Source organism: Clinocottus analis, unplaced genomic scaffold, assembly GCF_023055335.1.
Source record: "Clinocottus analis isolate CAN_PGR_092001 unplaced genomic scaffold, fCliAna1.0.p SCAF_14, whole genome shotgun sequence".
NCBI lineage: Eukaryota > Metazoa > Chordata > Actinopteri > Perciformes > Cottidae > Clinocottus > Clinocottus analis.
In genome coordinates, this window is record NW_027175865.1 from 531,014 (window position 1) to 557,175 (window position 26,162).

General features: G+C 46.9%; 2 protein-coding genes across 4 annotated transcripts; both read left to right on the forward strand.

The window, feature by feature from the left end:
- Positions 1–1,391: 1,391 nt before the first annotated feature.
- Positions 1,392–21,337, forward strand: LOC137784549 (F-actin-uncapping protein LRRC16A). Of its 2 annotated transcripts, none has more exons than XM_068575319.1 (38): positions 1,392–1,627; positions 4,860–4,957; positions 5,899–5,949; positions 6,850–6,909; positions 7,084–7,205; positions 7,380–7,477; positions 8,214–8,284; positions 8,555–8,628; positions 8,715–8,790; positions 8,891–8,979; positions 9,233–9,327; positions 9,927–10,013; positions 10,131–10,234; positions 10,317–10,394; positions 11,004–11,080; positions 11,207–11,311; positions 11,883–11,952; positions 12,043–12,124; positions 12,210–12,309; positions 12,420–12,474; positions 12,552–12,724; positions 13,670–13,738; positions 13,816–13,909; positions 14,034–14,132; positions 14,341–14,469; positions 14,612–14,734; positions 14,842–15,017; positions 15,217–15,304; positions 15,385–15,573; positions 15,665–15,731; positions 16,037–16,281; positions 16,535–16,650; positions 16,842–17,388; positions 17,929–17,962; positions 18,052–18,222; positions 18,321–18,440; positions 19,485–19,652; positions 19,940–21,337. In XM_068575319.1, exons 1-38 carry the CDS (start codon positions 1,597–1,599, stop codon positions 20,035–20,037), a joined length of 4,329 nt encoding a protein of 1,442 aa, XP_068431420.1. In that variant the 5' UTR covers positions 1,392–1,596; the 3' UTR covers positions 20,038–21,337. The 2 variants fall into 2 exon arrangements, with proteins under 2 accessions (XP_068431420.1, XP_068431419.1); XM_068575318.1 differs by having other exon boundaries at positions 1,524–1,627; positions 8,217–8,284.
- Positions 21,338–21,578: 241 nt separating this feature from the next.
- LOC137785007 (secretagogin-like) lies at positions 21,579–25,679 on the forward strand. 2 transcript variants are annotated; one of them, XM_068576021.1, is made up of 11 exons: positions 21,579–21,675; positions 22,643–22,721; positions 22,897–22,999; positions 23,090–23,179; positions 23,300–23,356; positions 24,140–24,217; positions 24,297–24,352; positions 24,470–24,515; positions 24,636–24,695; positions 25,080–25,148; positions 25,277–25,679. In XM_068576021.1, exons 1-11 carry the CDS (start codon positions 21,606–21,608, stop codon positions 25,400–25,402), a joined length of 834 nt encoding a protein of 277 aa, XP_068432122.1. In that variant the 5' UTR covers positions 21,579–21,605; the 3' UTR covers positions 25,403–25,679. The 2 variants fall into 2 exon arrangements, with proteins under 2 accessions (XP_068432122.1, XP_068432123.1); XM_068576022.1 differs by having other exon boundaries at positions 22,643–22,713; positions 22,913–22,999.
- Positions 25,680–26,162: the final 483 nt, after the last annotated feature.

Consider the following 26,162-nt stretch of genomic DNA (forward strand, 5'->3'; position numbering starts at 1 on the left):
CATTAACTCGTGTAAAAACATTTCTAAAACAACATTTGTTTCAGCACCTTGGACAGATCAACCAATCCCATCAGCAAGATTTGAACTCACATTTTTCCTAAATGTCTTAATTCAACCTGTAAATTCATTCAAGTCAATTCAGCGTATTTTGTACTGGCCAAAAGTCACAGATCTTTATGTCTTTTAGACACGCCTGACGTTTAGAGACCTGGTGGATTTCATCTGGCTTTAGATATAATTGAGTATCAGCATAGCAGTGAAAATGTGTTAAATGTTTTCTAATAATGTTCCCTAAGGGAAACATATATAAGGGAAATAGAATTGGTCCAAGTACAGAACCCCATAACGGACGGCAGTAGTCTTTGAGGTTCATTATTTACATAAACAAACTGAGATCGATCTGATAAATACGACTTGAAGCAACTTAATGCTGTAAATTCATGTGCAGCTCGACGTCGCCGCCTCCTGGACAACCTCCTGGTGAAAAGCGTTTAAAACAGTTTGAGTTGCTTTTACTGAACAGAAAGAAGAGGCAAAACAAATAAAAGATTTAAAAAAATGTTTTATTCATTCATTCACACACAACACTTTAAATTCTGTGAAGACGAAGTTATTGTATTGTTCAAGTAAAATCCTTGAATCACATTTCAAATGTAAAATACCAGATTTAATCATTATATATTATGTATACATAAAGGAAAAGGATAAGGAATAGATCATTATACATATAATACAAGTTCATCAGAGCAGCTCAACTTCACAGAAACGCTGCTGGCGCCATCTGGTGGTGGAACCAGTTCAACACACTGACCGGATGCGACCACAACTGCTCTTCTCCTGAACAACCGCTGACACACACTGTCATGGGAGAACTCAACTTATAGATTCATGAGGTCGAACAAACGACAACCAATCAGATCTAATGTTTGTAACTCATAACACTTCAAACGCAGCGTGTTTATCATTTAGTGAAACAAAATGTTTTAGTTTTATTCAGTTGGAATTAAAGTTCCTGACCGAGTTAAACAGTCTTGATGCAATAAACACACCGATGTGGTTATTTTATGCATTAAAACCGACACACACGTGCGTCAGCAGGTACAGTTGATACAACACGTCATGGCCGCCAGGTGTCGCTGCTCGCTCACTTTTCAAGCGCCAAACTTTTTTCTTCCCAAGACAACACACACACACACACACGCGCATGCACGGACGCACACGCACGCACACGCACGCACACACCGGAGAGCAGAGTTTGAGTCTCGTCACGTCCAGCAGCAGAAAGTAACGTAACGTAACGCGTGCGCGCGCGTAACGTGTGCGGGCATGTGAATGGATGCAGGAGCAGTTCGCTCGGCGCGCGCAGGCTGTCTGCAGGTGACCAGCTGAGGAAGACCAGGACTGCACCTTCACCGCGCTGTGTGTGTCTGTCTGTGTCTGTCTGTGTGTGTTTGTGTGTCGCTCCTCTCCCCGGGTCTCTCCCCGGGTCTCTCCGGGTCTCTCCGGTTCTCTCCGGGTCTCCCCGGGTCTCTCCGGGTCTCTCCCCGGGTCTCGGCCCTCCTCAGCGGACTCCCGCTCGGCGTGAGACGAGAGGAAATGTCGGAGGACATTCCCAACGAGCTGCTCGGTGAGTCGACTCCAAGTTCCATCTGGTGAAACTTCTCGACTTCTGTCGGGTTAAAGTCTTTTATTACACGAAAATAAATGACAATAACTCACATTGTGGGCGTCGCGGACATCACCTGTATCACATGACACATGGTTGTACTTTAAAAAACGTGATTAAATCATCACAAACTTAAAATAAAAGCACTTCAGGAACACAAAGCACACACGTAGGAGCTACAGTGACATTCACCGACTTGTTTATGAAGGATTTTAAAAGGAATTCAAACAAATCAGAGGTTAAAAATGAGATTAAATCAGATTGTGGAAAGGCTGAAGGGGAATAAAAGCCTCTCTGGTTCGTCCATGTGCTGCTGTTCATGTCTTTAGGTGTGGTTTAGGTGTGTTCGGTTAGAAAAGCCCTTTTCATGCCCTGAGGGACACCTGAGAGCTTCTCCTGCACTTCCTGGTCTGAAGCGGGGGAGCGGCGGCTTTGGGAAAAGGGGGCGTGTCCTGTGACATTCCTTCGGGTTGTGAGATATCATCACCAGACTGGAAGGCTGAGTGGGAATAACAACACAAAACTGCACTTTTCTTTAGCCGAACTGTTGACGTCCCGCTGGGCGTCGATGCTCCAGGAAGAACAAAGAGTCTGATTTGGGTTTTTTAAAGCCATGAACAGAAAAACATGAGCAGTAACGAGCTCCTTCTGCTCTGACATTCAAGTTAAAACACAAGTTAAAGCAGGCAGACGTTGAGAAGTATTGGGTTCTGAACCCTCTTTATGAATATACTTTCATACAATACATATCCAAGCACTCAATCTGATGATATAGTTTATTTATAGATAATTAATTCACTGGTTTCTTACACAGTTTGACTGTCTGATTGTTTCTTGAACCTGTTTCTTTGCTGCTCTCCTCCAGCTGGGCGAAGAGTAACGGATTGTCTTATCTTTTAAAAGATCCTAATGCAAGATGTAGATCTGAGTTTACTGTGAAGACGAGACAGGAAGGAACTGGTTTCTGTGCCGAGAGGTCACAGTTATTAGATGTTTAACCCGTTGAAAACTGGAACCAGGTTGGTCTCCAGACCTCTTTTCCTGTTTGAGTCGTTGAAGGAACCCCAAATTCCAATACTTGTGTTTATTGTGTGTATTTGTTCAGCAAAGTCTTGGGAAAAAAATGTATATCTGCAAAAAAAAAATCACTTTTAAAAGATATGTTGATGGTAACTATGAACATCCAGCATGATATGAGTCAGATTCCCCAAAAAAGCCTCCTGGAGCGTCAATAAGACACCTTTATGGAAAGATTAGGACCTAAAGAATCAGAACCTGCAACAAAAATCACAATAAAACAAAGTCTTGTCCTGTTAGGAAGAAGTTTCAGTCAAAAAACTGTGTCGTTTGGTTCAAAAATGAGAAAAATGCGTATTTTAAGCCAAAAGATTGTCTGAATGGGGCATGCTGGGTATTAAAATGGGAGCTGAAGGAGTTTCACACACGGTTTCCAAAAGGTTAAACTCCATACAGTGTTGTTTATTATGAATCTGCTCGCTCCGTAACCTGGTGTGTGTGCAGCAGTGAGGTCATGAAGGAAGACATCAGGGCTGCTCGTGGGCGAGGAATCAAACCCTCAACCCTCCGCTCTGCGTTACGGACCGATACGCCCGATGAATGAGCTGTTTGTTTCCATCGCCTGCTGCTGGTCTGAGAGAGAGAAAAGAAAAGGAGCAGCCAGACCTGACGCTGCCCTTCAGCAGCGAGGAGGAGGAGGAAGAGGAGGAAGAGGAGGAATTAGAAAATATAGGACTTTAAAAATAAACAAAATGACCCCCAGTATTAGTAAAGCATCAAAGAAGTTGCAGTAAACCAGTTTTGAAGTTGTTCAGGTGGAAATCTGAAGTGACTCAAGTCCAAACCTTTTGTTGACTCGCGGACATTAAATATATATTTAGTTAATTGGGGTTAGGCCACGCCCCCCAGCTGAGTTTTTATTCGCTGCCGGGCGGCTGCTGAGAAGAGCTTCATCCTGCAGGGAGACGGCCATGTGTCTGGGATCAGCTGCACGCTGTAATGTTTTCATGCTCATGACCTCATCATGTGTGAGGAGGAGGAGGAGGAGGAGGGAGGAAGAGGAGGGCATGATGTCATGGAGGGCGGGCCCAAGCTCTCGTACTCATTAACACACACACTTTCTATATTTGACCCACATTTAACTTTTATTATCTTAACGTCTTCTTGCTTTCTGCCTCTCCTCCTCTCTTCCTCTCCTTCCTGTCTGTTACTCAATCCTCCTCCTCCTCCTCCTCCTCCACCCTCCCCCTCTTCCTCCATCTGTCTCTGGATTTTCCCACCACTGCTGAAGCCACAAATCCACCAACTGGACGTTTTGCTTCATATTTTTTTAGCCTGGAATGGAAGAACCCCCCTCCCCCCCATGTAGAAAACAAGGGGCTGTAACAGAAGACTCTCGTCTTAAAACCACATTCAGATTCATTCTACACAAACCAGTGAGCGGCTGGTGGAGGAACTGGTTTCAGGCACGAACACCAGTCAGCAAGCTGTTTATTCAACATCCAAAACCAGTCGAGACGCTGGAGGAACGACTCGTAGCGCTGAGTTATAGTCTGTGAAGTAAAAACACCAGAACTGAAAAGCCTCGTGGCTCACGGGCTTTAACCTTCTGGAAACTGTGCTCCAATTTTAATACCCAGCATGCCCCATTCAGACAATCTTTTGGCATAAAACACATAATCTTTCTCATTTTTGAACAGAATGACACAGTTTCTTGACTGAAACTCCTTCCTATCAGGACAAGTTGTTTTATTGTGGTTTTTGTTGCAGGTTCTGATTCTTTAGGTCCTAATCTTTCCATAAAGGTGTCTTATTGACGCTCCAGGAGGCTTTTTTGGGGAATCTGGCTCATATCATGCTGGATGTTCATAGTTACCATCAACATATCTTTTTAAAGTAATGTTTTTCCAGGTATACATATTTTTCCCAAGACTCTGCTGAACAAATACATACAATAAACACAAGTATTGGAGTTAATTTGGGGATCCTACAACGACTCAAACAGGGAAAAGAGGTCTCAAAAGCTCCTCATGTTCAAAGGTCAATTCAAGGTTTTCAATAAAGGTTTTTAAATAGACATCCCCCCACCTGCAGTACCTCCGCGCCCCACCAGAGGGGCGCGCCCCCCGGTTTGAGCCCCTGTATCTGCTGTGACTCCGCCCTCTGTGTGTTGCAGACAGCGTGCGGGACGCGGTGGGCCGGCGCGTGAAGCTGACCTTGAGGCGCAGAGTCCAGCTGGAGGTCAAAGGTGACAAGCTGGAGAACCGAGTGCTGGTGGGTGACGGTCGGGTTCTCGACCCTTTAGAGGAAAGATCTTACCGCTTTTTTTAAGGGGAAGAAGCCGCGTTGCAACGGGAAGACAGGTGATGAGATTAAAATACAAAACAGGAAGTGAAGGTTCATCAGACTTCTTCTACCTGAGAGAGTCACCACGAGCCCAAATGAATCAGTGATAATGATGAAGTGCACACTTCAGGGTTGTGATGAATGTTTGAGTGTTTCTCTCACAAAGCTGAGGCTCAGAGGTGTGTCTGATTTCCTGTAAACTTTAGGTGTTTGAACGCACCTCAGCTCTCAGAATCCAACAACAAAAGCCCCATAGATCATCTGTCCTCAACCCCGTGACCTTCTGTTTACACTCGACCTTCACAGGAAGAGCGAAGGAAACGGCATCTTTTTAAATTTCATATTTATTCACATTCGGTTCCCTCAAAGCGCCGCAGAATGAGACGGCAGCTCCTGTCAGGACTTGACTGAAGACACACACACACACACACACACACACCACATTCCTCAGCTTGAGGCCGGCATCAGAAGGCCTCGCCATCGTTTCTTTGAATCACTGAATGTTTTCAGGATTTGTTTAAAAGCAAATCTCAGTTTCCTAAAACGAGTTCAAAGAGAAACTCTTTCAGTTCAACCTTCATTGTAATGCAGCAACTCACTGGAGGAAACTTGTAAACTGTCAGTTTTTAAGAATAAAGAGGTTAGTGTGAGGTTAGTGTAAGCTAGTGCGAGCTAGTGTAAGCTAGCGTGAGCTTAGTGTGAGCTAGCGTGAGCTTAGTGTGAGCTAGCGTGAGCAAAGTGTAAGCTCAAGTGAGGTAAGTGTGAGCTAGCTTGAGTTTATTGTCAGCTAGCGTCAGCTAGCGTCAGCTAGCTTGAGCTGCATGACACCCAGCGCCCCCTGCAGGTCACATGTTCTCGCTGCGTTGCAGGCGCTGGCGTCCCATCGGGCCTTCCTGCTGACGGCTCGCGTCCCTTCCAAGGTCGGTAAATCTGCTCGAGTCCATTCGCTCTTCCTCTCCGTCTGATCTTCGTCTTCATTCTTTCCCTCCCCAGGAAGAAAGGTTTATTCTTCCTCTCTGTTTCCTGTGAACCTCCAGCAGCTTCTTCACTTCTCTGTTCTCACGCTTTGACCCTTTGTGACCTTTTGACCTCTTTCTGCTTCTCCAATGTTTTTAACTTCTTCCTTTATTCTTCATTATATTCTCTCTCTCTCTCTCTCTCTCTCTCTCTCTCTCTCTCTCTCTCTCTCTCTCTTTCTCTCTTTCTCCACATGCAAACACTCGTCCCGCCATATGGGGAAATCTGATATTCTTACCCACAATGCCTCTGTGGGAACAGAAATGAGGAGGAGCAGATGAACCTGGAGGGTGAGACTGAGAGAATAACATCTTAGAGAGAGAGGGAGAGGGAGAGAGGAAAAGAAAGAAAGAGAGAGAGAAAAAGAGAGCGAGATAACAACGCAGGAATTTAACAGCTGGCAAGGAAAGAAGGGTCTCTCTCTCTCTTTATTCTCTTGTTTCTCTTTCTGTTTCTTCTTTTACTTTTTTATTCTGCTCCCACTCTTTTATTTACCCCTCTCTTGTTCCATCTTTCACTTTCTTTTTTTCATAACTCCCCTCCCTCTCTTCCTGTCTTTGTGTGTCTCCTTTTTTATTTGTCCTCAGCGAGTTAATGAGTCAGTTATTTATACTCTCTCTCTCTCTCTCTCTCTCTCTCTCTCTCTCTTTCTTCCTCTGGTTCTCATGAGTGTTTCCTGAAGTGACGACGTCGTTCTCCTTCTGGGACGCAAAACTTTTTGACTCACTGAAGCAGAAAGTTTCTCAAAGTTTATGTTGAAATATTACCTCAATAAACATGACGAACGGTTTCATAACCCTCAGGTTGAACACTCCTTCAGCTACCTGGATATCCAGGGAGTCAGCAGCAACAAGCCCACTCAGGTACACACACACACACACACACAACCACACACACACACACACGCCTACAGTGTGCATTACATTTATGACAAACAAACACGCCTGAAACCGCAGCTTAAAAGTTACGCAAATGCACACAATCATAGTGTCTGTGTGTGTGTGTGTGTGTGTCTGTGTGTGTGTCTGTGTGTGTAGCTGCTGCTGGAGAGCGAGCGTGGTCCATGGAGCCTCCGGCTCGGCTCGGTGGAGGAAGTGGACGAGGTCATCGCTCACATCGGAGGCTGTCTGCTGCGGATCTGCCCCGCCAGCTCACCTGTGTAGGTACCGAGGAGGCAGGAAGCAGGAGAGGAAGGAGGCAGGAAGCAGGAGAGGAAGGAGGCAGGAAGCAGGAGAGGAAGGAAGCAGGAGCGGCAGCACTTTTTAAAATGTACTTTATGTTGATTATACATGTGTCCCTCCTCTTCCTCTTCCTCTTCCTCTCTGGAAGGAAGCAAGGTGATGAAGAAGTTGGTCCTGAAGCCTCCAGAGAGGACGGCGTGCCTGCAGGCGGCGTGGGACGAGCTGGGCTGCGTGGACGCCGGGCCGTGCGGTAAAGGAGGCTCCTCTCTCCTGTTCCTCTGAACGTTGTCTCTCTCATACAGGAGGCTTCTCTCTCCAGTACCTCTGAACGTTGTCTCTCTCATACAGGAGGCTTCTCTCTCCAGTACCTCTGAACGTTGTCTCTCTCATACAGGAGGCTTCTCTCTCCAGTATTTGAACGTTGTCTCTCTCATACAGGAGGCTCCTCTCTCCTGTTCCTCTGAACGTTGTCTCTCTCATACAGGAGGCTTCTCTCTTTAGTACTTCTGAACATTGTCTCTCTCATACAGGAGGCTTCTCTCTCCAGTACCTCTGAACGTTGTCTCTCTCATACAGGAGGCTTCTCTCTCCAGTATTTGAACGTTGTCTCTCTCATACAGGAGGCTTCACTCTTTAGTACTTCTGAACATTGTCTCTCTCATACAGGAGGCTTCTCTCTCCAGTATTTGAACGTTGTCTCTCTCATACAGGAGGCTTCACTCTTTAGTACTTCTGAACATTGTCTCTCTCATACAGGAGGCTTCTCTCTCCAGTACCTCTGAACGTTGTCTCTCTCATACAGGAGGCTTCTCTCTCCAGTACCTCTGAACGTTGTCTCTCTCATACAGGAGGCTTCTCTCTCCAGTATTTGAACATTGTGTCTCTCTCATACAGGAGGCTTCTCTCTCCAGTACCTCTGAACGTTGTCTCTCTCATACAGGAGGCTTCTCTCTCCAGTATTTGAACGTTGTGTCTCTCTCATACAGGAGGCTTCTCTCTCCAGTACCTCTGTGTGTGCGACCAGCTCGGCCTGAGCTGCAGGGACGAGGTGCAATGGGTTCGTACTGCTTTTTATTACTCTTTTGTTTTTTATGCTTGTTAGATTTTTATCCTCCATCTGCTGACTTCTTCTTCTTCTTCTTCTTCTTCTTCTTCTTCTTCTTCTTCTTCGTTACCACCAAGTTGTTCCTTCGTTTTCCTCCATCTTTTTGTTTCCGTCTGTTTCTTTTTTTCTTTGCCGTTGAGTTCATTCATTCGTAATGTCCCTGAACGCACCGTCACAAAGCCTCTTCCTCCTCCTCCTCCTCCTCCTCTTCCTCTCCTGCAGGACGTGGACACAATCTATCTCACTCAGGACACCCGGGAGCTCAACCTGCAGGACTTCATTCACCTGGAGAACAGGTGAGTCTTTGTTTTTCACTGTTCAATCTAAATAAATCTCTCACGTCTGGAAGGTTTCGTTCATCTCTGTGTTTCTGTCCCTGCAGGGACCTGGTGGCCATCATCGCAGCGCTGGAGTTCAACCAGTGGTTCACCAAGCTCTCCACCAAGGACTACAAACTGGTACCACGGACTCAAACCAGCACACGGCTCCAAGTTCAGTGACGGAATTATGACTGTGTGTGTGTGTGTGTGTGTGTGTGTGTGTGTGTGTGTCCTCCAGTCGACCGACATCTGTGACCAGATCTTGAGGGTGGTGTCCCGGTCCAGCCGGCTGGAGGAGCTGGTGCTGGACAACACGGGACTCAAGAGGTCAGAGGTCAACCGCTCAGCGCGTGAAGCCACTTTTTAAAAAAAATAATTCTTTTGAGCGCAAATAAACCCGTTTGTGAGCGGGATGTGAAGTCCATTTAGGATATCCAATGTGTGGGTTTGTTGTCTTCTTGATTTGTGTGAGAGGGAGTGTGACATCATCACATACTCACTACATTGTGTGTGTGTGTGTGTGTGTGTGTGTGTGTGTGTGTGTGTGTGTGTGTGTGTGTGTGTGTGTTTTCTTCTTCAGTGATTTTGCTCAGAAGCTGGCCGGCGCGCTGTCGTACAACCCGGCCTCCACGCTGCACACACTCAACCTGAGCAACAACTCCCTGGAAGACAAAGGTCAACACGTGTGTGTGTGCGCGCGCACACACACACACACACACACACACACACACACACACACACACACACACACACACACACACACAATGTTGTGTTGGCAGGCTTTGCTCACTGATATGGGTGATAAGGTGGAAGTTTTCTTCATGATTAGGCCCATCAGAAGGATTTGTAATGCTCTGGTCTGACTCGCACAGGCTCCGCCCTCTATTGGACTCTCCTCCAATCACGAGCCTCCTCCGCCCAGTTCACTCACGTACCTCCTGGGTTGTGGCGGTTCGAGGTTATCAGGCTCCACCCACAGAGTCTAGGCGAGGGCGGAGCCTGTGCGAGTCAGAACAAAGCATTAGCAGGCTCTCCCTGTGCTTATAGAACTAGGGTTACAATACTGTAACCACCTTTACTGTTAAGGCTCAGAGAGGTGACGTCATGCGCCCTCTGGTGGCCACACTGGAGCCCATCAGCTCTCTGAAGTGTGTGTGTGTGTGTGTGTGTGTGTGTGTGTGTGTGTGTGTGTGTGTGTGTGTGTGTGTGTGTGTGTGTGTGTGTGTGTGTGTGTGTGTGTGTGTGTGTGTGTGTGTGTGTGTGACTTCCTGCAGGTGTTGCTGCTCTGAGTGCTCAACTAGCTAAACTTCCCATGGGCCTGAAGCACCTGAACCTCTCCAGGACCTCCATGTCCCCAAAAGGTGAACGCGCAGAAAATAAATATAAACTGTGTCGAGTCATAGACTTCTATACAACCCGAGCTGCCCCCCCCTCCCCTGATGTTTCTGGGCTCACCTGAGTGTGGTCTCTCCCTGCAGGTGTGAACGTTCTCTGTCAGGCTCTCGCCGCCAACCCGTCGGTCGCCGCCGCTCTCGTGCACCTCGACCTGTCGGGAAACTCGCTCCGAGGCGACGACCTGCCGGTACGCCGCCGCCGCCGCCGCTCGTTCTCATCTTTGTAGACGAAACAGCGACAGTGACGTGTTCTCTGTTCCTTCTGCACAGAACCTGCACAGCTTCCTGAGCCAACCCAACTGCCTGCAGACTCTGGACCTGTCCAACAGCGACTGCTCCCTGGAGCAGGTGAAGGCTGCTGCTGCTGCTGCTGCTGCTGCTGCTGCTGCTGCTGCTGCTGCTGCTGCTGCTTCTTCTTCGTCTTCTTCTTCGTCTTCTACTACTACTACTACTACTACTACTACTACTACTACTACTACGACTCCTTCTTCTTCTACTCCTTCTTCTACTCCTTCTTCTTCTTCTTCTTCTTCTACTCCTTCTTCTTCTACTACTACTACTTCTACTACTACTACTACTTCTACTTCTCCTCCTTCTTCTTCATCTATTCCTCCTACTTCTCCTCCTCCTCCTTCTTCTTCGTCTTCTCCTACTTCTTCTTCATCTATTCCTCCTTCTACTTCTCATCTTCCTACTTCTTCTTCTACTCCTCCTCCTTCTTGTACTTCTTCTTCATCTTCTCCTCCTCCTCCTCCTCCTACTTCTTCTTCATCTATTCCTCCTCCTTCTACTTCTCCTTTTCTTCTACTCCTCCTCCTTCTACTTCTTCTCCTTTTCTTCTACTCCTCCTCCTTCTACTTCTTCTCCTTCATCTTCTCCTCCTCTTCCTTCTTCAGTCATTCTTGTGAAAGACGTGAAGCCGAACCTGCCTTCAGTTTTGTCCTCGTTGTGTTCCAGGTGTGTGCGTCTCTGCTCAGAGGAGCTTTGAAGCATCTCTCCGTCCTCAACATGTCCAAGTCGGTCTTCTCTCACAGGTCAGAGGTCAAACATCAGCGGGAGACTCCTGAACATGTCTGATGTTACTTCAGGCTGGAGCAGCACATTGTTTCACTCGTAGATGTGGTTTGTTGACGCGTCGTCTCTCCTCCCGTCCCTCACAGGAAGTCTAAAGACATCTCTCCGTCCTTTAAGCAGTTCTTCAGCACCGCTGAGGCTCTGAGCTCCGTCAGCCTGTCGGGGACCCGGCTGCCTCCCGAGGCTCTGAAGTAAGAAACCCGGACCTGAAGGACCTGAAGGACCTGAAGGAGGGAATATGTGCAGTTACAACGCCATGCAGTCGCTAAATATGTTTAACCTTCAGAGAGGCAGAAGACTTCGACTTTGTGCATCAAAAAATACATAAAAACAAACATGAAAGACTTAGAAGTGAAGAGAAATGAAAAGAACTTCAGCCAAGATAATTATCTTTTATTCTTAGAAACATTTCCTAAAAATATCAAGCAAAAAAAAAACGGGATATTTTTCGAAAGTTTTATCATTATTATTGATTTACTTATATATTATTTATTTACTTCATTGTATTTCATCTACTTGTGTTTGTTCTTTCTTAACTTATGCAATCTTTTATAGTGTAAAGTAGTTGGCACTGTACGTTCTCTTGCATTGTTAAAATATTTGGGGGAAAAAACATAAAAATATCACGTTTCGTGGCCTGAAGACGACAGCAGAGAAAGACGTCTTCCCCTGCGGTCGTGTCCCTCGCTGCTGGACCGTTGACACAGAGTCAGAGGATATAATCTGCTGTAATCTGATGACTCTCGGTCTTCCCGTCTGCAGGGCGCTGCTGCTGGGACTCGGCTGCAACCCCAGCCTCAGCGACGTGTCTCTGGATCTCAGCTGCTGCGAGGTGAACCTCACACAGACCTCAGGAACGCTGAAGCAGCACTTTTACCTTCAGTTCGCTCTTCAAGATCCTTCTCTCTCTCTTTGCCCTCAGCTGCGGTCGGGAGGATCTCAGATCCTGGAGGGTTGTGTGGCTGAGATTCCCAACATCTCCAGTCTGGACATTTCTGACAACGGTGAGGAACCTCTCGAAGTTTTGGGGCGGCCATCTTGACTCCTTGTCCACGTTGACGTTTTGGCGTGGCTGCTGTTTCCCTCCAGGTCTGGACATGGACCTGACCACCCTGCTGGTCTGGCTGGCCAAGAACCGCTCCATCAGACACCTGTCGCTGGGCAAGAACTTCAACAACATCAAGTCCAAGTGGGTGACACACACACACACACACACACACACACACACACACACACACACACACACACAGAAACACTTGATCCCTTGATCACATTTTTAATTGAGTGACTTTTCCCCAGGAACGTGTCTCAGGTCCTGGACAACCTGGTCCACATGATCCAAGAGGAGGAGTCAGTGAGTGGAGCGTCTCTTCCTTTTGTCAGACACTTTTATTTTATTCTGAACACTTAAATGAATCGTTTCTCTCGCAGCCGCTGACCTCGCTGTCGCTGGCTGACTCCAAGCTGAAGAGCGACCTCTCCATCGTCCTCAACGCGCTGGGCAGCAACACGTCTCTCACCGAGCTGGACATCAGTGGAAACTCCATGGGAGACATGGGAGCCAAGATGCTGGCCAAAGCCCTGCAGATCAACACCAAACTCAGGTGAGCAGGGAACCAGCAGGAGGGAGGGGGGCTGTGGTTGTATAGAAGTCTACGCTTCATGTGTTGAAGCTGCATTCTCTCCCCTGACCACCAGAGGGCGACTCCTCTGGTTGTATAGAAGTCTATGCTTCATGTGTTAAAGCTGCATTCTCTCCTGACCACCAGGGGGCGACTCCTCTGGTTGTATAGAAGTCTATGCTTCATGTGTTGAAGCTGCATTCTCTCTCCTGACCACCAGGGGGCGACTCCTCTGGTTGTATAGAAGTCTATGCTTCATGTGTTAAAGCTGTATTCTCTCTCCTGACCACCAGGGGGCGACTCCTCTGGTTGTATAGAAGTCTATGCTTCATGTGTTAAAGCTGCATTCTCTCCTGACCACCAGGGGGCGACTCCTCTGGTTGTATAGAAGTCTATGCTTCATGTGTTGAAGCTGCATTCTCTCTCCTGACCACCAGGGGGCGACTCCTCTGGTTGTATAGAAGTCTATGCTTCATGTGTTAAAGCTGTATTCTCTCTCCTGACCACCAGGGGGCGACTCCTCTGGTTGTATAGAAGTCTATGCTTCATGTGTTAAAGCTGCATTCTCTCTCCTGACCACCAGGGGGCGACTCCTCTGGTTGTATAGAAGTCTATGCTTCATGTGTTAAAGCTGCATTCTCTCTCCTGACCACCAGGGGGCGACTCCTCTGGTTGTATAGAAGTCTGTGCTTCATGTGTTGAACTTGCATTCTCTCTCCTGACCACCAGGGGGCGACTCCTCTGGTTGTATAGAAGTCTATGCTTCATGTGTTAAAGCTGCATTCTCTCTCCTGACCACCAGGGGGCGACTCCTCTGGTTGTATAGAAGTCTGTGCTTCATGTGTTGAAGCTGCATTCTCTCTCCTGACCACCAGAGGGCGACTTACAAAAATGTTTAATCAAAATGTTTGTGTGTTTTGTGTGCAGGACGATCGTGTGGGACAGAAACAACATCAGCCCTCAGGGTCTGCAGGAAGTCACCGCCGCGTTGGAGAAGTAAGTGTGAAGCGGCTCGTCAAGGTCAAGTGACCGCGTTGCTGCACGCTGTCCACTGATGTTTCCTCTCCGCTCAGGAACCACACCATCCGCTTCATGCCCATCCCCATCATGGACGCCGCTCAGGCGCTGAAGGCGAGCCCGGAGAAGACGGAGGAGGCCCTGCTCAAGGTCGTCTGTCCGGTTGTTTTGTAAAGGTCGCCCTGCGGCCTCCTCTGCGTGTCAGACTCGCGACTTTTAATCCTGCAGGTGTCACATTTGAGTTTGTTGTTGTTGTGTTGTTGTTGCGCTGCAGATGGAGCAGCACCTGCTGAGGAACCACGAGACGCGCAAATACCTCCAGGACCAAGCGTACAGGCTGCAGCAGGGAATAGTGACCACCACCACGCAACAGGCAGGAACACACACGTGCATACACACACACACACACACGCAAACACACAGACACACACTTACAAACACACACACATATACACACGCTCACATACACACAGACAGACTCGCACACTAGATCGGCTTTAATTCTGTCCGTCCTCCGTCCTTTAACCTCATTCCTCTGACCTTTGACCTCTGACCCCTGCCCTCCGCCCTCTGCGCTGCAGATGATGGACATGATGTGTGTGAAGGTGCAGGACCACCTGAACTCTCTGCAGTTCACCGACAGCAGCTCGGTCCAGGAGGACGTGAAGGAGGCCGAGAGCTTCATGGAGGACGCCAGGAACTCCAAGAAGGTGAGAGGACGAGCACGAAACATCTCACCTCTGGACCAGAGACGCTTATGTCTGTCTGTCTGTCTGTCTGTCTGTCTGTCTGTCTGTCTGTCTGTCTGTCTGTCTGTCTGTGTGTCTCTCCCCCCCCCCCCCTCCCCTCCAGCTGCTCCCCAACCTGCACTACCTGAAGAGCGCCGGCTCCAGCGGGGCGTGTGTCGGCGCCATCGAGGAAAAGCTGGAGTCCATGGCGGGAGAGGTGAGCAGGGTCATCGACGAGCAGCTGCAGGTACGGAGATACACACACAGAGACACACACAGAGACACACACAGAGACACACAGAGACGCACACATGTCAACGGCGTTTTCCGACCTGTGCTGACTCCGCCCACTAGACGATGCTGGCGTCCATGGTGGACGCCGCTGAGGGCCTCTGTCCTCACGTGATGAAGAGGAGCGGCCTTCGTCAGGAGCTGCTGAAGGCCGGAGCCGGAAGGATGAGCGTCCCACGCAGCTTCATCACCACCACGCTGCTGGAGCAGAGCGGCGTGGACATCATCAACAAGATCAGGTGTGTGTGTGTGTGCGTGTGTGTGTGTGTGTGTGTGGCCATACTTTATCTCTTGTTTGATATTTAATGCTTTTTTAAAAGCGCTAAATAATGAAATAATGAAACCTTTACTTCCTGGACATTTTAAAGACTTGATCTGATTTCCTGTGTTTGTGTTGTTGTTGTTGTTGTTGTTGTTGTTGTTTTGTGCGTGAGATAGTGAAGTGAAGCTCAGCATGGCGTCGTTTCTGTCCGACCGCATCGTGGACGAGATCCTGGAGTCTCTGTCTGGATCACAACGCACTCTGGTAAGGGTCTGTCTGTGGTTGTGTGTCTGTGGTTGTGTGTCTGTGGTTGTGTGTCTGTGGTTCACCCTGTGTGTCTGCAGGGGGATCACGTGGTGAGGAAGAGTCAGACTCCTCTGCTGCACCCGGAGCCTCCGATGGAGACGGAGGTTCTGGACGAGACGGTTCTGCAGCCGGAGAACCGAGAACCGAGCCGCGAGCAGCAGCAGCAGCAGCAGCAGCAGCAGCAGCAGCAGCAGCAGCACGGGCTGCAGGACTCGGACGGCTGCATCGTGAGAACACACAACACCACCAGCTCTTCATCCTGCAGTCAGACTTTGTACTCCTTGTAAGCTGCATGTTAAAACCCTTTTGGCTCCCCAGATGACTCCTAAATCCAAGAGGAAGAGTATTCTGGTGCGGATGCTGCGCCCCGTCTCCGTGGCGTTCGGTGAGCGACAGAAAACGACACAAAGTTATTTAAAGTAGCAACTTCATCTTAACTATACCCGCTTCCCTTTTGGAAAGCACCCTTTCCTCTGAAATGCCCTCCTGACGTACGCGTCAGTGCTTCCTGGCGTCTCTCAGGCTCACGGTGGATAAGACCCGCCTCCCTGGACGTTCGGCGACCAATCGGTTCACCGCGACTCTGAAATGTTTTTATGTTTTGGGGTCTTTCCTGCATTCCAGACCAATAGGAAGCTCGGTTGGTTCGAGCGTGTCTTCACGAAGCGTGACTCAAACTTTGACCCACAGAGATGGAGTTTGACCTGGACAAGGCTCTGGAGGAGGTTCCCATCCACGTGGAGGACCCGCCTCTTCCTCCTCCTCCGCCCGCACAGCCCTCGGCCGCCCACGCAGACCTCCCGCCTCCTCCTCCTCCTCTGGATGCCAAGCCCGTCGGTCTGGGCGAGCTGCCGCCTGTGGAGCACAAGATGCTGCAGCACCACACTAAGCTCCGCCCCAAACCCAGGAAGAGGAACAAGCCCAGCCGGCCAGCTGTAGGTTCCCCTCAGGGAGAATGTATTCAAATCTAGCACGAATAGTCCTGACAACGCTCATATGGACTGCATGCTTGTTTGATTGAGCAAATGTTGAAGTAAATATTTATATAAATACTAATAATGATCAGTACTTCATCAAATTTGAGGAGTCTGGAATCGATACCGTTCGCCTTGAGCACAAGACTTTTCAACGATAAAGCAGCTCGTCGTTAACTCCCTGATAACATCTCATCTCTCCTCCTCGCTGCAGCGGAAGCACACCGGCAGCTCGACGTCACCGCAGGCGGAGCAGAACGGCATCATGGGAAAGCTGGACGAGGGCCTGGATGACTTCTTCTCCAAGAAAGTCATTAAACTCAGCTTCAAGTAAGAGCTTCAAACTGAACATTAACATATAACTTATTCTGTTAGAAGGGATTTAATCTTCTAAAAGCTGTTTGGTCAACAGAGAGGTAAAGTTGTGTGTCGTCTGCATAAAAAAACGTGAGATTTTGCTGCTTTGTAGGGCTGAATAAACGTATATTTTCTTTCTAATTTAAATGTTGTATCTGCTCCAGACTTCCCTCTGTGAGAGCTCCGTTCTCCGGCTCGCAGGAAGCAGCCGATAAGAAACGCGACTCCAGAAAGAGCGGTTTCTTCAACCTCATCAAATCCCGGGCGTCCCGATCGGAGAAGAGCCACGGAGCCGCCTCCATCACTGCGCCCCACCCTGCCGCCTCCATCACTGCGCCCCACCCTGCCGCCTCCACCCCCGCTTCACCCTCTCTCTCTGTCGCCCCAGTGGCCGAGAAAACGCCGCCGCCGACGTCCCCAACTTCCCCCGTGAGAAACCCCGTTTCTGTGCCGGAGCCCCATCAGGAGCTCCACAGGGCTCCATCGTGGGACCACGCGGATTCCCAAATGGAGACCTCGCCGACTGCCGCCGAACCTGCCGAGTTGGCGAAGGAGGAGAAGAGGGAGGAGGAGGAGGAGGTGGAGGAAGAGGAGGAGATCGCAGAGAGGAAGGAGAACCCCCACATTCCCCGTCACATCGGGGTTCCTGTGATGGGCATGGACCTGCTGGCTGAGATGAAGGCCAGACAGGGCCGGATGGCTGAAAAGAAGGTGGGCGGAGCTCACGGGGTCAAAGCTCCTAAAAACATTACTCTTTGTTTACTTGACAACAAAGAGTCAGAGGGCTCGCTACGGAAGCCCAAAGGCTGTATTTTATTATTTGAGTAAACATTCTAATAATGAATGCATTTTAATTTTTATATACTCGCACAAACTTTGATTTAATATTAAATTGTGACGAAACTGCAAATCTATTAACTGAATTATTTATATATATATATATATATATATATATATATATATATATATATATATATATATATATTTTTTTTTTTTTTTAATATATATATATCTTTTAATAATTATTTATATATATATATATATATATATACAAAAAAATAATTGTATATAATTATTATATTTTATTTATTAATTTTTATTTATTGTGTAATATATGTCTTCAGTTAATTGACATTTTTTACTTTTATTGGAAGGAGCCTGATGTCTAATAATTTCATCACTACGACTTCTCTTGTGCTCTCTTGTTCCATATATTTCACTTGTAAATAACGTGAAGCTCTCTCCTCTCAGGCCGAGTCCTCGTCCTTACTGGACTCTGATAAAGGTGAGTTTTGGTCTTCTGGATCTCGACCATGTGTCGACGTCGCCGCCCTTCATGACCCCTGAACTCTGTCTTTGTCGCGTCCGTCCCAGCGGACGCCGATGAGTCCAAACCGGAGCCGACTCCCAGGTCAAAGCCTCCCGGCGTCACGCCCAAACCGCCCCCACCGCAGAGCGCCAAGCCTCCGCTCGGGCCCCGGACCCCCGGGCCCCTCGGCCCCGCCAGCGCGAGCGGCCCCAGGCCGAGCGGCGCCTCCGTCTTCGGTAAAAACATCCTACAAGAAACCAGCGTCTCTCAGACGAGAGCAGCCGTTTCAAAAATGTCTTCATTAGTCTAAACTGTTGTGAATGAATTCTCTCAGAGGAGTCTGCTGAGGCTCCAGCGAAGACGGCCAAAGGTCCACTTCCTGCTCCTCGCCTGAAGAGGGCGCCGTCGGACCAGGAGAGAGAGAGCGCTGCAGGAGCCATGTCTCCACTGGACGGTCGGTACCTCCTCCATCGATGAGCAACATAACAATTAGCTACTTGTTTTGGTAGAAGTAACAGTAGCAGCGCTGCAGTCGTGTTATACTGGCCGTGTTTTATTAAAATATTCATCTTAATATTCAAAATATTAAGATGCACACCAGTGAACCCATCACCAGTTTGAATTGGACAATACTGACGCTCGTCACAAATATGGTTTATTTATTTATTTTTTCCGTGCATCACAAATCAGGTGAAGAGAGAAAAAAAGAATTATTCTGCCGATAATCTATGCGCACTGGAAGGATAAAGCCCTCTTATGCTTGTCCTCCTTCCTTTCCTTGCTTCCTCTCCTTCACGATGAAGGTTGCATGACTCAGCGCTCAAAATGTAACACTCAATTTAACAGGTGACGGCTCGTTTAATGAATGCTTTCAAGGCCGACGCCTCCACACTGTTGAGCCCAAGTGAAGTCCTAGCCTCTACTGTGTGTGTGTGTGTGTGTGTGTGTGTGTGTGTGTGTGTGTGTGTGTGTGTGTGTGTGTGTGTGTGTGATTTTGTAACTCCTGACTTGTATAATTAACACTTGCAGGAAGTATTTTTCCCCTGAAACAGTGTTTCTTCTCTGTAATAAAAAAAACGACAAATTCTCACTTCACGATTTTGGCTGAAAAAAGAAAAAGGTCATTTATACACTTGAAGAGTATTTTATTACACACAGTTATTTCAGTCAGTGTTTTAGAATGTCCTTAGACCAACAATAAGAACAATAAGAATGAACATTTGAACCAGACCAGAAAATAAATGGTTATTTCCAGGCCTGGAAAAGTCCTTGAAAAAAAATAGGGGTTAAGTCATGGAAATTTACTTGAAATTTGGGTAAAAAGTCATAGAAAAGTCATGGAAATCTATTGGTCCACGTGTGTGTGAACCCTGTGTTTATGTGCATCTGATTCTCTGCATTATAGTTTAGAGATAAACGACTAAACTGATCATTTGTTCTGCTTCTCCATGGATTCCTCAGCAGTGAGCTCATACCTCGTTCTCTTCTCTCCCTGCAGGCGAGTTTCCCTCCGACGGCGACCCGTTCGAGCCGCCCGGCCCGGCGGTCGAGCCCGGCGCCGGCGGCCGGCAGTGGTCGTCCCTGAAGAGCTCCGCCGGTCCGCCCGCCGCGAGCGAGGACGCCGCCGATGACGACCGGCAGCGAGCCAAGTCGCTGCCCGCCAACGGTTCGTCTCCTGAACCACAATAACCCCAATGGACCCAATGGGGTCATTGGGTTCATTGGGGCTATTTGAATTTTCTCATGTACCAAACCATATATTTCACTTGTATAGTACTTCTGGTGTCCAATACATTCAAATCCAGCATTTTGGGGCTCTTTTTCCATAAAACAAGCTATGATTTGCAGTTTCATATAACAATCGCTCAGTTTTTAAAAGGTTAAGATTTAAGGTCAGATTGTGGTTGTAATGCACCCGTTCCCCTCCTTCTCTTTCCTCTTCTGTCTCTCCAGTGAGGCCTCCATCCCTCACAGACACAGATCTCAGTCCAGCTCAGGAGGAGATTCCTCCTCCGGCTGCTGATCTCAAGTCAGACGACGAGTCCGTCTGACGCCGCCGAGGAGCTTCTCCGCTCGGCCGTCCTCTCTGCGCCAGAAGAGGTCGATCGCACACAAACGCTGATTTAGTTTAAAAAACCACCGGCCGTCGGCAGAGTTTCCTCATCCTGGATCGGTCGCGGCTAAGTGGACTCCATGTCAACAGCTCTAATGGGACCATAAAGAGACCAGATGGCTCTTCAATCCGCTGCTGCTTAGTTCTTCCAAAAGGAGAGCGAGTCCAAAGCAGCGAGGAGGACGAGTGAGTCCAGTTCTGCTCTGCAGGTGAACTACTGCTGGTAAATCATCCACTTCCACCAGCTCGGTCTCCTGGAGACCAGACGAGACAGACGTTGGTTTTCATCCTGCAATCATTCACCCCGAGTCCACAAATTAGACAAAATGCCAAAACTAGAAGCATCTGGAACAGATGAGCAACAAGGAAGTTAGTCCAGTCTGCTGCCGAGCCGAAGATACTTTCTTTTACGCTGACTAATTAAAAGAGAAACTGTCAAAACTGTCTTTTCATTTTCATAGAAAACCTTTTAATTTGTCTCCAATGTAACGACTGTCATGAAGCTCTTAAAGGAAACAAGATGGGAAACTGGGTTATTTTAAATGCATCTATTGTTATCATTATTACAAGCCATGAGAGAAATGCTATTAAATATCACACAATGCTAAATGTAGCGGTAGCTTTGCTGGGTGTGTTCAACAGTCTTCGAGTCGTCTCTGAGCTTTCAGGCCTCGTCTCCTGGTCTTCATCATGTGACCTGGTTATCAGACACAACCTCAGAAAGCTCTGGACGGCACAGATCCAGTAAGCCGGCCTTTTGATTTGAGACGCAGCAGTTTCACTTCTTCAGATATTTCTCAGACTTTAAGAATCTGTCGTCTGATGTGATGCTGCGTTCAAGTCCCGTCAAACTCGCCGTGATTCACGGTTTCTTCGTGTCTTTTTTTAGCTTCACTGTTTCCGGTTTCTGTTCGTCGTGTCCTGCTGCACTAACCTGACGCGTCCGTGTAAATATGTACCAACGTGGCGTTTATAATATAAATGGGGTTCATATCAGAGTTAAATGCACACACTCTGGGTTTTGTTTTGTATCACGAGCACACATGTCGAGTTCACATGTCGAGTTCACATGTGGAGTTCACATGTTGGATGCACGGTGGCGGCTGGTATGTTATTGGGAAATGTTTGTTTTTTCTAAAGGATTTCAAAGTAAAAGCATGTCTTTTATTGTGTGTGTTTCATCAAATATACACAACTGGAAATGTGACACCAAGCTGTCAGATATTTCTGTATTTTTTTTTTATACCAATAAATGCTGTTTTACGGTCCAGCCTCTCTCTGTCTCTTCCTCCTCCTCTTCCTCCCTCATATACGAGCGGTTGAATCTCTTCAGTCTCATTTCGCTGAGTTCAGCAGCCGCCTGGAGGTGGAATCAGAAAACATTTCATGTCGGTGGATAACAGATCGTCTCTCTCTTGATCTTCGTCTCTGGAAGAAGTGTTTTTTTTCCTTTTTGTTGTTTCGTTGCCTCCATCCAGCTGGACCTCTGGTCTTCTCTCCGGCATCATGGACGGCGCCTTGAACCGCCTGGACGCTGCAGCTTTCCTCCAGATCTGGCAACGCGTCGACGCAGACGGTGAGAAGAGTTTGTTTGTTCAGCTGCCCAAAAAACTGAGAAAATGATGAGATTTATTTAGTGTGAAACCATGTGTGTGCAGTCGTGGTAAATCAGGACATGTGTCAGGAGACGGATTCTCACATCTGCATTATCTATTCCATGTCGCCTCTGCAGGATAATTAACATGTAATAATTCATAATTATTAATTCATTCCTTCAAAGTTGATGAACTGCAGGAAGAAAGAAGTTCATCCCAACAAGAGTTGATTTTAAAAAACATATTTACAAAGTCCGGATAAACTGAGGCTTGACTCAAAGTCAAATAGTAGATGTTCTATGTTTATTATTATTTTTTTTTGTTATCACGCCACGTAACCTTAAATGACTTGATGTGACCCATGAAACCTGAGAGAGTCAATGAAGCAGGTTTAGAGCTTTTAAAGGAGCAGTGTGTCAGATTTAAGGGAGTAAAATCGTCATTCTTTTTAATTTAAAAAAGGCCATTTATATCTATGGAGGGTTCAGAGTCCTTGTTTCTACAGAAGCCCAGAAGGACAAACCGAACACTGACTGAAGAGAACGATTGTACTGAAAAGTGAAGACGATGCCGAAGAGCCGTAAAGCTGCATTCTCTCTCCTGACCACCAGGGGGCAACTCCTCTGGTTGTATAGAAGTCTATGCTTCATGTGTTAAAGCTGCATTCTCTCTCCTGACCACCAGGGGGCGACTCCTCTGGTTGTATAGAAGTCTATGCTTCATGTGTTAAAGCTGCATTCTCTCTCCTGACCACCAGGGGGCGACTCCTCTGGTTGTATAGAAGTCTATGCTTCATGTGTTAAAGCTGCATTCTCTCTCCTGACCACCAGGGGTTGACTCCTCTGGTTGTATAGAAGTCCAAAGCAAAGAAATCAAGAGCAGAAAACACCTAAAAGTGAATGAATTCCACAATGAATATTTCATTGTGACGCCTGGCTGTGGTTTCAGATCACGGTTACATTGAAGGAAAGGAGCTGGACGCTTTCTTCCAACACATGCTGGAGACCTTTGGGATGAAGGTAAACGGGTCAAATCCCAGTTGATTTGCTTCTTTTATTACCTGTTTGATGAAATAAACAAAGAAAATAAACATGTTTTGCCTCATCTGATCAGTGAAATGATCATTTCATTTTCGGGATCTTCAAAGTAAAAATGGCAGCAAATGGCGTTCAGCCAAAGTAGAACTATAAGTTCCCTTAAAGTCCACGATGTCTTCAGCTGACGCAGGACAAGATCAGAAGACTGAGAGAAAGATTCATGTCCGCTTACGACACCGCCGCTGACCGACGTCTGCAGATACAAGAGGTACGAACTGTTGTGATGTGAGAGAAACCTTCAGGTCTCATGTTTCTGTTGTATTTATTTGTATTTATTTGTATTTATTCCTCCCCCCAGCTGGCCACCGTGATGCTGCCAGAGGAGGAGAACTTCCTGCTTCTGTTTCGCAGAGAGACGCCTCTGGACAACAGCGTGGAGTTCATGAGGGTGAGGGTCAAAGGTCAATGTGAATATATATACAAACGCTGCCTTTAATAAGAGAACAGAAACGTAAAAAGGTTCAGTGTTGATGGCACTTTGAGTAATTCATTTGTAATTATATTGTAGATCTGGAGGAGCTACGACACGGACAGCAGCGGCTACATCTCAGCGATTGAGCTAAAGGTAACTGCACATGAAGCATAGACTTCTATACAACCAGAGGAGTCGCCCCCTGGTGGTCAGGAGAGAGAATGCAGCTTTAATACATGAAGCATAGACTTCTATACAACCAGAGGAGTCGCCCCCTGGTGGTCAGGAGAGAGAATGCAGCTTTAACACATGAAGCATAGACTTCTATACAACCAGAGGAGTCGCCCCCTGGTGGTGATGAGAGAGAATGCAGCTTCAACACATGAAGCATAGACTTCTATACAACCAGAAGAGTCGCCCCCTGGTGGTCAGGAGAGAGAATGCAGCTTCAACACATGAAGCATAGACTTCTATACAACCAGAGGAGTCGCCCCCTGGTGGTCAGGAGAGAGAATGCAGCTTCAACACATGAAGCATAGACTTCTATACAACCAGAAGAGTCGCCCCCTGGTGGTCAGGAGAGAGAATGCAGCTTCAACACATGAAGCATAGACTTCTATACAACCAGAGGAGTCGCCCCCTGGTGGTCAGGAGAGAGAATGCAGCTTTAGCACATGAAGCATAGACTTCTATACAACCAGAAGAGTCGCCCCCTGGTGGTCAGGAGAGAGAATGCAGCTTCAACACATGAAGCATAGACTTCTATACAACCAGAGGAGTCGCCCCCTGGTGGTCAGGAGAGAGAATGCAGCTTTAGCACATGAAGCATAGACTTCTATACAACCCTTTGAGCCTTACTAAACATCACATGACTCCAAATGGAAGCGAGTCCAGCCATTCTTAAAAATTAAAATTCCGCCATTTTTGTCCCTCCAGGGCTTCCTGCAGGATCTCTTCCTTCAGCACAGGAAGTCCATCAGCCCTGAAAAACTGGAGGAGTACACTGACACCATGGTAACCACATGTCAGTACTGCTGAATCCTTCTTGTCTCTTTCAGAATAATTCTGTTTGGACTTTGTTTTCCTCCCATAGATGAAGATGTTCGACAAGAACCGGAACGGCAGACTGGACCTGAACGACCTGGCCAGGTACTGAAGAGCTCCTTATAATCCTGCCATCGCTCAAATCAAGCTTTTTACTATTCAAATAAGAATAATTCTGTCTCTAAATTAAAAAAAACCAAACATGTTTATTGTTTTCTGAAGAATCTTGAACCTGAAGGAAAACTTCCTCCTGAAGTTCAAGATGGACGTGAGTTTGAAGAGTTTATTAAACTGCAGTTTGAGTTGAATTACTGGATGTTTCTAAATATTGAACACTCGATTGTCTCCGTTTCACTGTTGTTGTTGTTGTTGTTGTGTTCGGCGTCAGGCTTGCAGTCAGGACGACAGGAAGAGAGACTTTGAGAAGATATTTGCTCACTATGATGTCGTAAGTTTGAATTTAGATTGTTGTGTTTTTCAGAGAGGATTTTATATATTTTGGTGTAACTCCATGAATCATAAAACCACTGAAACTCAAACTCATCACCATGAAACTTCACCACTTCATCCCTCACACTAAGAGCAGTTACAAGTTTTATGAAATGTCATGTTTAAATATGAGGCTTTACGTAATCGTAACCTTTAGTGATTTTTATTAGAAATCTATGAATGTAAATACACAAAATGATACACCTAAATATTTCTTTGAATGTTTTCTTTTCGTGAGTCTGAAAGAAGAAGAAATACAACACAACATTTAACAAAAACATTTATTTGTGTGTGTGTGTGTGTGTGTGTGTGTGTGTGTGTGTGTGTGTGTGTGTGTGTGTAGAGTAAGACGGGTGCGTTGGAAGGCCCTGAGGTGGATGGATTTGTAAAGGACATGATGGAGCTGGTGAAGGTGAACAGGTTTTTAATCACCCGCCGTTACACATTTCATTTTTTCAGGATTTTAAGCAACCCTGATGTCCGTGTCACATCGTTCATCGTGAGTTGTCCTTTTGACCTCTGTTGACCTCTGTCCTCCAGCCCAGCATCAGCGGCACGGACCTGGACAAGTTCAAGAAAGCCCTGATGGGTCACTGCGACATCAACGGAGACGGAAAGATCCAGAAGAACGAGCTGGCGCTCTGCCTCGGCCTGAAACTCAGCTGACGGAGCCTCACAAGCACTGCTGTTCCTTTTCTGTCCTCCCTCACCGCTCACTTCCTTCTCCTTTTGTTTAATGTGCATCTTTAACATCTGACTCATTCCTTCTCCTGTCCTAATCTCCTGGAAGTGCATCTCCTCCCTACATGTCTACATGTTTTATGCTCCCCTAAATAAAAGACCAATGCTATATTTTCTGTGAGAAAAATCTGAGAAGAACTTGACATAATGTGAATTGCCACCAAGATTTAAATATGGATTTCCTTAAGAAATAGCTAGTTTTTGTTTTTATGATCGCATGACATGTTTTGTTGCATTGTAGTAATGTATAGAAGCGTTTGCATGAGATTCTTGTGAAACCAGTTTTATGAATGATGGTTAATAAAATCAAGTATAAAATATTTGTCAATTGTTCTTCCTGGTTCATGTCCGCATAGGAAACATGCATTCAGTGATCTGGATATATTTCTGGCACAAACTGTTCAAACTAGAGTTGTGGGAAGTAAAACATAAAAACTATTAAAACACTAAATGATTGCTTTGGAATGAAAACAAAAACATACCTTGGAGTTGTTCTCCTTCAATCTGTCAAATAGAACATGTATGTGTCAATTCATGTGTCATCTTAACTACACAGACATGTGGCATCCCTCAAGGATCTGCTCTTGGACCACTTGTTCCCTCTGTATTTGATTTCTTTGGGTCGTATCATTCAGCACCATAACATCTCATTTCACTGTATGCAGACGATACACAGGTGTTTCTC